Source organism: Myripristis murdjan, chromosome 2, assembly GCF_902150065.1.
Source record: "Myripristis murdjan chromosome 2, fMyrMur1.1, whole genome shotgun sequence".
In the NCBI taxonomy this organism is placed as follows: Eukaryota; Metazoa; Chordata; class Actinopteri; order Holocentriformes; family Holocentridae; genus Myripristis; species Myripristis murdjan.
The window spans coordinates 20,341,596-20,355,276 of NC_043981.1; the positions used below are offsets into that span (position 1 = coordinate 20,341,596).

At 42.2% G+C, this 13,681-nt stretch overlaps 1 protein-coding gene across 1 annotated transcript in view; it reads right to left on the minus strand.

Annotated features, from left to right (window-relative positions):
• LOC115369748 (titin-like) overlaps positions 1-7,311 on the minus strand; it is a 42,106-nt gene extending 34,795 nt beyond the window's left edge. Inside the window, exons 1-6 of the mRNA XM_030066417.1 lie at positions 7,233-7,311; positions 6,899-7,108; positions 6,269-6,334; positions 4,211-4,377; positions 2,963-2,991; positions 2,556-2,588 (exon numbers count right to left, since the gene is read on the minus strand). Coding sequence (XP_029922277.1) covers positions 2,556-2,588; positions 2,963-2,991; positions 4,211-4,377; positions 6,269-6,334; positions 6,899-7,108; positions 7,233-7,311 — 584 coding nt within the window. The remainder of the gene's footprint in view (positions 1-2,555; positions 2,589-2,962; positions 2,992-4,210; positions 4,378-6,268; positions 6,335-6,898; positions 7,109-7,232) is intronic.
• Positions 7,312-13,681: the final 6,370 nt, after the last annotated feature.

The window sequence follows — 13,681 nt, forward strand, 5'->3', positions numbered from 1 at the left end:
TGAGCTTCTGCGTGGGATTGAGAGGAGGCTGATCCTGATCGACCTCTGAGGCCTGATCTGACTTTCTGGAGGAGGAGCAGATTTCAGCAGTGATTTGAGGTTTTTGAGGTTTCAGGACACAAATAAAAAAAAAAAAGCGGCCACATGGCAGCTGACTGGTTTTTGCAGAAACTCCTGATGATTTACTTTTTGCCTCTAAATCCATTCCGTTACAGACAGGTGTGTTCGGCATCCCTGAAAACCCCCAGATCGATGCTGGTTCTGAGTCAATACGAGGTTCAGTTCTGCAGATATGAGCCCCAGGACCCTCCATTGTAAGTCAATGGGAAATATGTGAAAGTGTTAAAAAACTGTTTTTATTGGGGGACGCGTTTAGGAATTTGTTTCAAGCCGTTCTGAGTCAAGTAACTTTTCCATGATTTCATTCACTTTAGACTTTTCAGTGTAAAAGCAAGACTTTTATTTTGACAAAAATTAACCTGGACTTAATGAAATTAAAAGTCCATGGCATTGTGTTTTTTATTAGCTGTTGTTCTGATGTGTAATTTTCCCTCATTGGAGACATATTCATATTCACTGCTACTGGAAAAGGCATAATAATAATTGGGTGTGTTTAAAGTCAGTAAGACAGTAAGACACCGACCAAAACAAAACCAAGTGGGAAAAAACCACAGACTGTTCCTTTAAATGTGAAAAATGTGGAAAAGGTTCTTTATTTCCTGTCTTTATCTCTGTCTAAAACTTTACAGCCTTTACGTTCCCCTTTTTAAAAAGTCACTGAACTACAGCAGGGAGCCGCCCGGGTTCAGCCTGGCGGGGGCGCTAGAGGGACCGTCCCGGGGTCCCTGGTGTTGACAGGGTTCTTTAGGGTTCTTTAGGGTTCCTGTGAGTCTGAGCAGAAGCAGAACTGGAGAAAACCTCAGTGCAGACGTTTGGCAGTTTGTGTGTTTTCATCATGAACAAACAGCATGCGAGTGAAAAAAAAAAAAAGAAAAAAGCTTCAGCAGTAACACAACAAGTGCTTAAGCCACACACACACACACACACACACACACACACACACACACACACACACACACAGACTCTTCACACTTTGCTTTTGCAAGAAGGCAAATACTAAAACTGGCAAACAAAAACAGAGAGGAGCCCACTCATTCACACCTGCAACCGCATGCGTCATTTCTGCAGTGTGTGTGTGTGTGTGTGTGTGTGTGTGTGTGTGTGTGTGTGTGTGTGTGTGTGTGTGTGTGTGATCTCCAGCGAGCTGAAAGCCACAGAACTAAAAGCGAAGCAGCAGCTCCAGCAGCTCGGCATGCAGAGCTCCTCTGACCAGCTGCAGTCAGTTAACCCCTAAAAACCCAAATTAAACCCCTTTCATATCAAATCTATGGATCAGACGTCAGGCTCTTGGCCCGGGACGGCGCGGTGTGGCCCGGGACGGCCCGGGACGGCGCGGTGTGGCCGTCTTCACCGTCCAGATTAACTGGGATATAATTTCGGTTTTGACGGAGAAAAACCCTCAAAACAGTTTGAAAGATTCTTCCCTTGGTCAGTTTTACATTTTCAGATTAACAAAATAAAATCAAGATGTTCAGTTTTCACAGTCTGAGGGTTTTGTTGTGAACTGACTGCAACCCAGTTAAAGGAATATTCCACCGTTTGTGGGCTAAACCCCCTTTTTCTTTTCCTGATCTCCCCAGACTGAGACCAGATGTTGGACACCATCTTCACCTCTGGACGTCCAGTGGTTCAGTTCCTGTGGGTAGCATTTCCTGTTAGCTTAGCATAAAGACTTGAAGTCTATGGGAGTCGTTAGCCTGGCTCAGTCAAAGTGACAAAATAACCCTTCCATCATCTTTCGACTGTTTTTTTTTTTTTTTTTAATTCCAAAACATGTTGAGTCACTGTAAGGTTTTGATTCTTACTTTGGTGGGAGGAAGGAAGGAAGCAAGAAAGGAAGAAAGGAAGAAAGGAAGAAAAGAAGGAAGCAAGAGAGGAAGGAAGGAAAGAAAAAAGATGGAAACAAGGAAGAAAAGAAGGAAGGAAGGAGGGAAGGAAAAAGGAAGAAAGGAGGGAGGGAATGAAATAAGGAAGAAAAGAAGGAAGGAAGTAAAGAAAATGGCAGGAAGGAAGGAAGGAAGGAAGGAATGAACAAAGGAAAGAAGTAAGAAGGAGGGAAAGAAGGAAGGAGGGAAGGAGGGAGAGAAGGAGTGAAGGAAGCAAAGAAGGAATTAACGAAAGGAGGAAAAGAAAAGAAAGGCAAAAAAGAATGAAGAAAGGGAGGAACAAAGGAAAGTAGGAAGGAAGGAAGGAGGAAGGAAGGCAGGAAGGAAGAAGTCATCAGCCAGGTTAATGACTCCCATAGACTTCAAGTCTTTATGCTAAGCTAACAGGAAATGCTACCCACAGGAACTGAACCAGGGGACGTCCAGAGGTGAAGGTCCAACATCTGGTCTCAGTCTGGGGAGGAGGGGAAAGGAGGACTTTTCCAAAAACGGTGGACTTTTCCTTTACAGCTTAGCGTGCAGGGCAGTGTTTGCTGTTTGCAGGCCTACCTGCAGGGGGCGGGGCCCGGCGTGGTGGCCACGCTGCAGGAGGACAAGTGACGGAGAACACAACAGAGCGGTGAACAAAGAACTTCCCAAGAGGAGAAACTTAGGATTTCATTTAAGTGGCTCGTTGAGTCGAGCCGACAAATCCACAAAATATCTGAAGAAACTGTCTGGTAAGAAACTTTTCTAGACCCAGCTAGTGACTGTTAATTAAAAAAAAAAAAAAAAAAAAAAAAAAAAAAATATATATATATATATATATATATATATATATATATATATATATATATATATATATATATATATATGGTTCTTTTAATTATAATCTTACAGTGTGTGTTGTATAATTGTATTGTCATAATTCTGATTATTTTGGATGCTGCAGTTCCTTCGTGCTGTTTGCTACTGACCTGTTGTACGTCGCCGCCATCGCCACCATCTGAAACAAACAGAGACATTAATAAACAAAACCCCTTAGTCATGTTTTTAAAATATAGATGAACAATCAGCACATACACCAACATGCACTCGACCGCCATCTGCCGCTCCTCTGTAAAAACCTGTCTCGGCTCCAGCACGTTTTTTAGCAAACCGACTCTTTGTGCTGAAAATAATTCGGTTAGGTCCAAGCTAATGTGGAGAACTCTACTCTGGAGGGTCTTGTCGGGTTCCAGCCCTTTTGTAGAACTCTACTCTGGAGGATCCGATTGGGTTCTGGCTCACTTCAAGGACTCTACTCTGAGGGATCCAGTGGGGATCTGGCTCACATCGGGAACTCTGCTCGGGAGGGTTCCATCAGGTTGCGCTTCCCACATTCAGATCACAGTCAGACCTCAGTGTGGACGCTGAAGTTGCGTATCGACACTAGGTGCACTGCAAAAAGTCAAAATCTTACCAAGATTATTTGTCTTATTTCAAGTAAAAATGTCTTATTTCTAGTCAAAATATCTCATTACACTTAAAATAAGACATGATCACCTCAGAAATAACTTGTTTTTAGACAATTTTCACTTGTTTCAAGTTAAAATTTACTTATAAGCAAATTTTTACTTGTTCACAAGTAAAAATTTGCTTGTTCCATTGGCAAAATTTGTTTCTTGTTTCAAGCTAATTTTCACTTGTTTTTAGACAATTTTCACTTGAAACAAGTGAATATTGTCTAAAGACAAGTTATTTCTGAGCTGATCATGTCTTATTTTAAGTGTAATGAGATATTTTGACTAGAAATAAGACATTTTTACTTGAAATAAGACAAATAATCTTGGTAAGATTTTGACTTTTTGCAGTATGGGAACGTAGAACGCACCTGGATGCCGTCTGGGTGTGAGACTCATGTTACCACCAGGTGTGAAGGCCGTCAGTCACTCAGGCTGTTTTTGTCTAAAAACTTTCACCATGTTCCATCTTGGCCCGGAAAAGACTTTTTTTTTTTTTTTTTTTAAATTTAATGCGACTATCCTGATAAAATAATAACAACAATAATAATGAAGTGACTAATGACAATAACAACTATCTGCAGCTCTAAAGACGTTTGGAGAAGCAGAAAACATTTCACTGTGGTATCCCTGCTCAACCTCACTCATTACAGATACAACACACACACACAAACACACACACACACACACACACACACACAGATGAAGACCAGGTGCACTCACACTCTTGATGAGGTTGTAGTGCGCCTCTGATTGGCTGAAATGTCGGCCAATCTCCATGACGCTGACGGAGCCGTCCTGGCAGCGGCCGACCCAATCCTGGTACTCGCGAGGATCCGGCAGGCGATCCCAAAAGATCTTAAAGGCTTCCCACACGGTCTCCTGGCACACTGCAACACACACACACACACACACACACACACACACACACACACTCACATGAAATATGAAACAAATGAATCTGTACCAGAATCTCATCCCACTGGTGGATTATTGACCTTGTTTGGAGATTAAAAAAAAAAAAAAAAGGTTTTAAGACACTGAGGATGATAGTGATTGGCTTTTAAAGATGGAATCTAACAACAGTGAAGTGTAGCTCTTCGACAAGTTTATCTCTTTTGTGATTGGTTCTATCCAATCATATCACTACAGGGAATCATCAGAGAATCGTGGGAAACAGGCCTCTGTTAGACTGGGATGAGATAATCCCACTTGTCTCCAACGCCAATCAGCCAGTTCCTTTACATTTGACCATTTTCACACCAAAAACAATGACAAGAGTTCAATTTTTCCATCACAGCATCAGGAACAAGTGGGATTATCTCATCCCTCTGGCAGATTACTGATCTTGTTTGAAGATAAACAAGATTTGAACACTGAAGTTGAGACTAAGTGACTTGAAAAGGAGATTTTTTTGCAGTGCAGGATTAATTTCAGCTGAAGTGTGAAGGCTCCAGTGCAAACAGCAGAGGGCCGAGGGGGCAGCCCTGCCTTTTACCACAAAATGACACAAGAGGGATTATCTTGTCCTGCTGGTGGATTATTGACCTTGTTGGAAGGAAAACAAGATTTGTACAGTGAAGAGACTTTTTGCAGTGCGGGGTCAGGCAGTTTTTGGCTCGGAGCTCGTCCAGCTGGTTTTAAGTCCCATGTCCTCCTGCTCCGGTGCAGTCGGTCCTGTCCTGACTGACCGAGCGGACAGACACACAGCTCAGGCCACTAAGTCACGGCGGTGAAATGGGATTGATGTTGACGCAGCGGCGACGTCCCGGCGTGACTGCCAGCCTCGCTGCTGCGTGACCCGCCGGCGCCAGGACACCGACCTGCTGCAAGTTTCACTTCACTGTCATTTAACTGACCAGGAACTGCTGGAGTGCAGAAAATTAAGATCTGTCAGTGCTCAAGAATGACGTCGAAACAATTTAACCCTTTGAAACCAGCGCGAATTCACTGGATTTATTCTGAAAAACACACAAGTGAAAGGGTGATCGGCAAATTAGAAAAATGTAGAATATTTGTGGGAAAAAAACTTTCACACACGTGCAAAAAAATACAGTGCGTATGTGGTTAATCTGCATTTAAGATTCATACAGAACCACAAATGAACAAGTTAATGATCAGGGGCCCTGGGAGTTTGGACCTGGTCGCTAATCCAGCTCAGATTACAATGGCTGAAATCTACTGACCTGGGATCTAAAAAAAAAAACTGTAACATTTCATTTTATTGACTAAATTAACGGGCACTTGGGACTAAAATGCCCGTGAGATTAAAAATCAGGTGGTAATTCAGAGCGCACTTCTTTGTACTGAAACCTGTTCACATCAAAATTCAAAATTAAAAACAGCGTCAGGACGGTGAGGACGGACCGGGACTCCTGGTGCCAGATTAAATTAACTGTAGAAGCGCCGATAACATGTTCATATTCCAGTAAACACAACGCACACGTGTTGAAAAACCGTCCCAAAAAGGTAAAAACTGCCTGGAACGGTCAGACGATGCGACATTAAACGCCTCGTGAAGGGTAAAGCTAAATGCTTACGTTGGTTTGTGAAAATGTGGATCTGATCAGGTTGGATTCCCCCGGGTGGAGCAAGGCACTAACACCACCGGGGGTGTGCCGATACGATTTCCAAAACCACCGCTTCTGAATCGCGTGCAGCCGCTGAGCCGGACGGCAGCTCGTCGGTTTGTCCCGTTCATCGTGTGCTCCAAAACAAGGAGAGATCGTGTTCTGTGTTCTCTGTGTTCTGTGTTTTGTGTTCTGCGTTCTGTGTTCTGACCTTTGACCTCGTAACAACCGGCTGCTTTAAGGTTGGCAACGTTGGGGTTTAAGCTCCTGGGGCAGTCTGTGCACACACCGAAAAATAAAGGTGCCAACTGGAACCAAAAAGGGTTCTTTGGGGTGATGCCATAGGGGAGCAATTGTTGGTTCCACAATGAACCTTTTAAAGAACCATCTATGGGATGGGTTCTTTCTGCCTCAAAGCCCCCTCAAATCAAGAAACATTTCCTTTAGGGGCCATAAATGGTCCTTTAAAGAACTAAAGAAGAAGAAAGAAGTAATTTTTAAGAAAGTTCTTTGTGGACCCAACTGGTTCAATAAAGAACCTTTTTCAAATGCTGACACTGTGGCATTTTTCACCGTTTTCCGATGGTTTATAGACATTAATCCATTCACTGAGAAATAATCTGCACATTAATCCACAATGAAAAGAATTGTTAGCTGCCGCCACCACCAAATAGCTCCAATAAACATGAAGAACCTTTAAAGAACCACAGAAAGTGTGTGAAGAACCAGCCCCTAAATAAAGAGGTTCTGATGGTTCTCTGTTGAACCAGAGAGCATTTTGAAGAACGTTATTTGTGTGGCAGTAAGATCACATGGTGTGTTAAGTGAAAGGTGGCATTACCTCGGAGGTGGAAGTAGCTCAGGTGGTGGCTGATGGCTTCGTTGAGCGTCTCCTGGGCGCACAGTTTCACTCCGCTGGGGAAGAGAATGTTCCTCTTTCTTCGAGACAGGGCGCCAGTTCCCGCATACGACTGCACCTGCCGCTCAAAGTACACGTCCAAGTTTTCTGATTGCAGCCGCGTCGCCGCCGCCGCCACGCTGTGGGAGGCATCTGAGAGGAGGCAGGCAGACAGGAAACAACAGAAAGAAAACACATCAATCAAATCCACAGGGAACGTTCAGCACCAAACAGGAAGACAGGAAGTCATCAGCATAGATCAAAGGTGCACATGTACCTGTTTCCACGCCGACGCACCCGGCGAGCAGCGCGGCGCCGAGAGCCCACAGGGCAAAAGTCCTGGAGTTTCCAGGCATGTCTGAACTCCAGCAGCAGCTTCTAGCTCCTGGTCTTCAACTCGTCCACCGCCACCGCCTCACGCTCATCCAGCCACTTGATCTCATGGTGTACCACACACACAGAAAAAAATCTTTTCAAAAATGAGGTAAATTCCTCTGAAGTTCCTGCGTGCCTCTGTCCCCCCGCCACCCTGACTGCTGTCACCGGCTGCAGGTCTGTGGCGGCTCCCAGGTAAGCAGATGGGACTCTGCTAGGAGATTTTTTCTCTTTGCTCTAATCCTATTTGTTAAGCTGCAGGGTGGAGGCAGCCAGAGCCACCAGCTCAGCCTCTCACTGAGGATCCTGCGCAGAACCAGCAGAACCAGCAGAACCAACAGAACCGGCAGAACCAGCAGAACCGGCAGAACCAGCATCACCGGCAGAACGGGCAGGACCAGCACAACCAGTAGAAGCAGCAACACCAGCAGAACCAGCAGAAGCAGCACTGGTGTTGTTAAGACTTGACCTGCAATAAAAGATGAAAATTAAAACTTTGTTCTCTGCTGTTTTATTTCAAATCATTTGATTTATTTCTTTTACTGTTTGGCAGAAACTGGCCGGGCTGGAACGTTCTCATGAATGAAAAGTACTGGAGAAACTCTCTGTTAACAGATATAAAACAAAATTTGCTTTAAAAAAAAAAAAAGGATTTTTTAGAGTTCAGTTTTTGTTTTTTAGCAAATGCTATTTTCATTTCAGTTCCACTGTTGATGGAAAAAGAAAGAGAGAAAATGACCCAGCAGGGCCGTTTTTACCTCAACAGGGAGAGAAATAAAAGAAATGAACTGAAATAAATGGGATTACATAAGAAACAAGTGGGATTATCTCATCTTGTTTGGAGAAAATCAGGATTATAACCCTGAGGATGAGGCTTATAGATTCAAGATGACCGTCAGGTAAAATAAAATACCAAAAATTAAATAATGAAGCAGAAATGGAAAAAGAAAGACAGAAAATGACCCATCAGGGCCGTTTTTAACTAAACACTAATGAAATTAAATGGATTACATCAGAAACAAGCAGGATTATCTCATTTTGTTTGAAGAGAAATGGGATTATAATCCTTGAAATGAGACTTCAGATGAAACGAGTGTGTGTGTGTGTGTGTGTGTGTGTGTGTGTGTGTGTGTGTGAAGGTCCGGCGGCTCGTCCAAGGTAAATCTGCAGCCTCACACACGTGCAGTGAGGTGACTCACACTGACTCGGATGTTGTGTCTGCCATCGAGCTGCAAAGCCACGCTGCAAAAATATCCCGGCATGGCGGCTGTAATCCAGCGCCCGGCCCTCGCAGTTTACTGTCACAATCTGTCTCCAAATCAATTTCAGAAAATAAAAAAGAGCTTCTGATAGTGTCGTCTGAGATAATCCCATTTGTTTCCTGCAGCTCTACCTCCTCCAGCCGTTTTCTGGTGGATTTCAAACCAGAATATCATAATCTGGACACTGTAATGTCACTGGATTAAAGGGAAAAAAATGAAAGCCAGAAAAATGATCTCATCCCACTGGAGGATTTTTCTTTTTTTAGGCTTTTGCTTTCCTCACTGAGCTGAATTCACTGTATTTCTTTTTACTGTAATTTTTTTTCCAAAAAATTATTTTTGTATTTTTATTTTTAATTTTTTTTTACCTTTTTTTTTGTAATTTTTGATAATTTTCTTGTAATATTCTTGTAATTTTTATAGTAACTTGGTTTATATTTACAAATTAATTGTTAATATATCTTTTTTAACAAATTTTTGCTAATTTTGCCAAAGTTTTCTGTTAATTGTTGGTAACTTTTTGTTCAGTAATAATGACAGTTTCATGATCATTTTCTTAGAATTTATTTTGTTAATGTTTGGGTCATCTGGTGGAAATGTCTGGAGGCTCAGGGGTTGTATGGAAGTAAGAGCCCAGCCGTGGTGTGCAGGCAGACGGCTGCAGCGGCGAGGCTGCGGACTTGGGTCCACTCAGGTGTGCTGTGGCAAGGCTGTGGGCCACTCAGGTGTACTGCTGCGAGGCTACGGCAAGGCTACAGTGAGGCGGCGGCGAGGTTGCGGCAGCGAGGCTGCGGTGGCGAGGCTGCGGTGGTGAGGCTGCGGTGGTGAGGCTGCAGCAGCGAGGCTGCGGTGGCGAGGATTCGGCGGCGAGGCTGCGGCGGTGAGGCTGCGGTGGCGAGGCTGCGGCGGCGAGGCGGTAAGCTGCTCTGACCTCCAGGGCATTAGAGCTCAGAGACTCACGGCTCACAGAGGAGAGAGTTTCCACAAAGCCACCAAGCAGCAGACAAATCTGCCTGTGAGCAGCTGAGCAGCCATCCGATCACCACTAAGAGCCTGACTGCAGCTCAGACCAACCGAGAAGAGGGAGAAGAGGAAGAGGAGGAAGAAGAAGAGGAGGAAGAAGGAGAAGAAGAAGAGGGAGAAAAGGATGAAGATGAGGAGGAGGGAGAAGAGGAAGGGAGGAGGAGGAGACAGAGAAGAGGGGAATCTGTTGCAGGAGATCCTGAGCTGAACTGTCAGATCGGCTCAAGTCATTCAGTCTCATTTTCAGCGTTTCAAGGTCAATAATCCAGTGGGATTAGATAATCCCTCTGGCGTGGTTTTGCGGTGAAAGGTAGGGCCGCTCCTCAGGCCTCTGCTGGAATCTGAAGCTGCACCGCAAAAACAAAAACCTAAAACTTTATTCTCTGCAGTTTTATTTCATTTGTTTTGACTTCTTGTCCCGTCTGGGAGAATCCAGCCCTGCTACCGTTTTGCTGACTGATGTAAAAACTAATATTTGCTACTGTCTTCAAACAAATCTGCAGTGAGGCAGGATTAGATAATCCCACTGGTTTCTGACATTAATTGAGTTTTTTTCTGGAGTTGGCCTTCGAGGCCGACACCACTCACATTAACCTTCGTGGCCGACACCACTCACATTAACAGCAGCATCATCTGCATATTTAATTTGTTTTAGTTTTGTTGTGCTTGTTATCGCCAAAGTAGAATTTCAGTTTCATCAGTTCCAGCATTTTTTATCTTGACCGGCATGATTTCTTTCCTCCAAATTTCAAATCTCATTTCTCTCCCAGCAAGATAAAATAATCTGACAGTGGGATGAGATAATCCCACCTGTTTCCATGTGGGATTATTAAAGGTTAGTTTTGTTGTGCATGTTAAAGATTTAGTTTTTGTGATTTTTAGCAAATTTAGCAAAGTTTCTATATTAATTTTTCCTCATCAAGGACAGAAATCAGGCCTTGTCAAGGTTTTCAGCTTCTTTCATTTTCCCTCTTCAGTGCTCCAATCTGGTGGAGCGGGATGAGGTAATCCCACTTTTTTCAGTGCTAATCGACTGATTCACAGAGTTTTCTGGTTTTCACGTTTAGTCGAGGTTTTCAGCCGCTGTCATTCCGAACAGTGTCCTTCTCCTCTTATCTTACCATCCTGCTTTTCCTCAAACAAGACAGAAAATCTGACAGTGGGATCAGATTAGAGACTTTAATCCCACGGATGAGGCTAAATGGCTGCTTTAGATGCAGATTTCTTGGCAGACAGAAAACAGACACCTGATGAACCTTGATGATCCCTACTGACTTCCTGCATGCCACCTCCCCGTCAGTCCCCACACAACGCTAATCAGCCAATAATTAGTCAATAATTAGCCATTAATGAGCCAATAATGAGCCAATAATGAGCCAGTACTCAGCCGATACCCAGCCAGGTGGCCGGAGCGGCAGACGGCCCCCTGGGATTATCTGGCCGGCTGCCAGCGCTCATGACGTCTGGAGAGGTAAAAGGTTGCAGGGCGGCGCCACAACCCCCGGGTCGGCACGCTTCTCGTTTTCACTGATTTGGCCAAACCTCGTTAAGGACGCTCGTCAGCAGCCAATCACAGTGCGGTGGTCATGTTAACCCCTTGAAACCTGCGCAAATGATATCTCTGGAAAACGTCAAAAAAAAGGCGCTTCACAAATTAGCAAGAGCTGACCTGAAAATAAGGGAATGACATTTAAAAAAAAACGACCAACATTATCAAAACAAGTCATACTGTAGAAAATTAGAAAATTTCTAATAATTTTAGCAAAAAGTTTAGAAAATTGGAGAAAAAAATGTAAAATGTTACCAACAATAGAAACAAAAAACATCACCAAAATTAGGGAAAAAACAGAAAATACTGACAGGAAAATTATTTAGTTTTCATAATTCTACATGTAAAATAAAATTAAACAAAAACCCTTTAAAATAAGCACAAAATTACGCTCAAAATCTGTAAAAAAAAAAAAAGAAAAAAAAAGAAAGAAAAGAAAATGACCACAGAAATACCAAAAATTTAAAATGAAAAAAATTACAAATGACAAAATTCACTAAAAACATTAAAGAAATCAAGCGAATTCTTGTTCAGAGGCTTTAATAAAACCACTTGATTTCATTTAAAAAACATTTATAAAGTACAAGAAATTTACCACAACCCACCCCAATGAAACTGTTTCACAATTTAATGTAAAATAAAAATTACAAGAAAAACACCAAAAAGTACAGAAAAGTTTCCAAAAATGGATAAAAGAAATTACAAGAAAAAGACAAATTAAGAAAAAAAAATTGCAAAATAAATTTAAAAAATTTATTTAATTTATTAGTGTGTATACAAAAAAAATTGAATGTAAGGAAAATTACAAGAAAAATGCCAAAAAATAACAGAAAATTTGCCAAATATTGATAATAAATTACAGAAAATGACCAGAAAATATGCAAAAATAAATAAAACAAAATTGTTAATAATAACAACAAATATTATGCTGACATCATTAGTATATATATAAATAATGATGATAAATGTGAATGTGTCCCTGATCTGAAGTCGGATTAGACTCTGATGTTTTGTTTTTTTCTGGCGGCTGGAAGGAAATCCTCATTTGACCCCCGGGTCTCCAGATTAGAGCAGCCCCTGGAGGCCCCGGGGCCCCGGGGCCCTCGGTAATCTCTTCAGTCTCTTCCTAAACGTCCTGAATATCAGTTTCCATTCAGGATTTAAATGGTTGTGAAATATGGACTTGTGTTTTTCTGTTTTATTTTTTTCTTCTTTTTTTTTTTTTAAACTAACTTAATATTAAAAGCACATTCCTAACGCTGTGACTTTGGACACTGCAGTTTTCAAATGGACCTCAAAGGAATATTGGCCCTAAAAATTAGGAGCTGTATTTAGCCAAAATGATCCAGCTTCTCCTCAGGGATCGATAATCTAATCTCCTATCAGATAAGAGATTAAATTACTGACCCGGGGTCTGGACCAGGTCAGGAGTCTCTAAGCTGCTTGGTCTGCGGGGGTCTGCCCACTAAAACCTGCAGATTACAGCACGCGCACACACACACACACACACATCGTCCTGTGGGGGCAGGCGTGCGTGTGCGTGTGTGTGTATGTGTGTGAGTCCATAAGCCAGCACAGAGCCTCATGTCTCCCCCCGACTTCAGCTGTGCTTCATAGAGCACAGAGGCCGATGTGGCTCCTGCCTTCCCTTTAACTCACTGCCTCTCTCTCTCTCTCTCTCACACTCACTCACACCTGGCGTGGTAGTAACCCAGTGACCTCTGACCTGAGCTTACACGGACTGAGGATGAGGAGGAAGACTGACCTGAGATCAGCAGGTGAGCGGCTCCTAAGGACTTTACTGGTAATTAAAGTTTATGTGTAATTTTTTAACAGTTGTGGTTAGAAATCTGAGCGCCAGAATATTGTTCGTCACTCTTTGTGCAGATGAAAATATATATATATATATATAAATATTACTGAGATTAAAGTGGTAAATTTGCAAGAAAAAAAATCACACATTTTATGAGAAAAATCCTCATAAACTCATAAAGAAATAGTTTTTCTTTTACTTTTTGCTTCACTGCTGAGTCTGCTCTTGGTTCCTTGAACAAAATAATTAAATAAATAAACAAACAAATAAATAATAAAAAGACAAAAAAGCAATTTCTCTGATTTCTTTTTCTCATGAATTTGTGACTTTATAATCTCAGAGTTTTACAAGATTCTGCTAATTCAAAAGAAATTTTTGAGAGTGGTTAGTTTTGTTAAAAAAAAAAAAAAAGAATCTTCTGTTTCTCTTTATAGAACATTTAATCTGTTATCAGTTTTCAATGTGAACATACCAAACCTATCTATCTCATGATTTGCCACTTAGTTTCCAGAATTTTTTTTAAGTTTTCCTCAGACATCTATTCATATCAGACAAGACATTCAAAGGACTTCCATCTTCCCTACTGTCGGACTTCTCACAATCAACGCACTTTAAAATACAGAGGACCATCTCTATGGAACAATCTACACTGGCTTTGTTCAAAAAACTACTGAAAAAATCTTTCTTCAGCCACAATTTGAAGC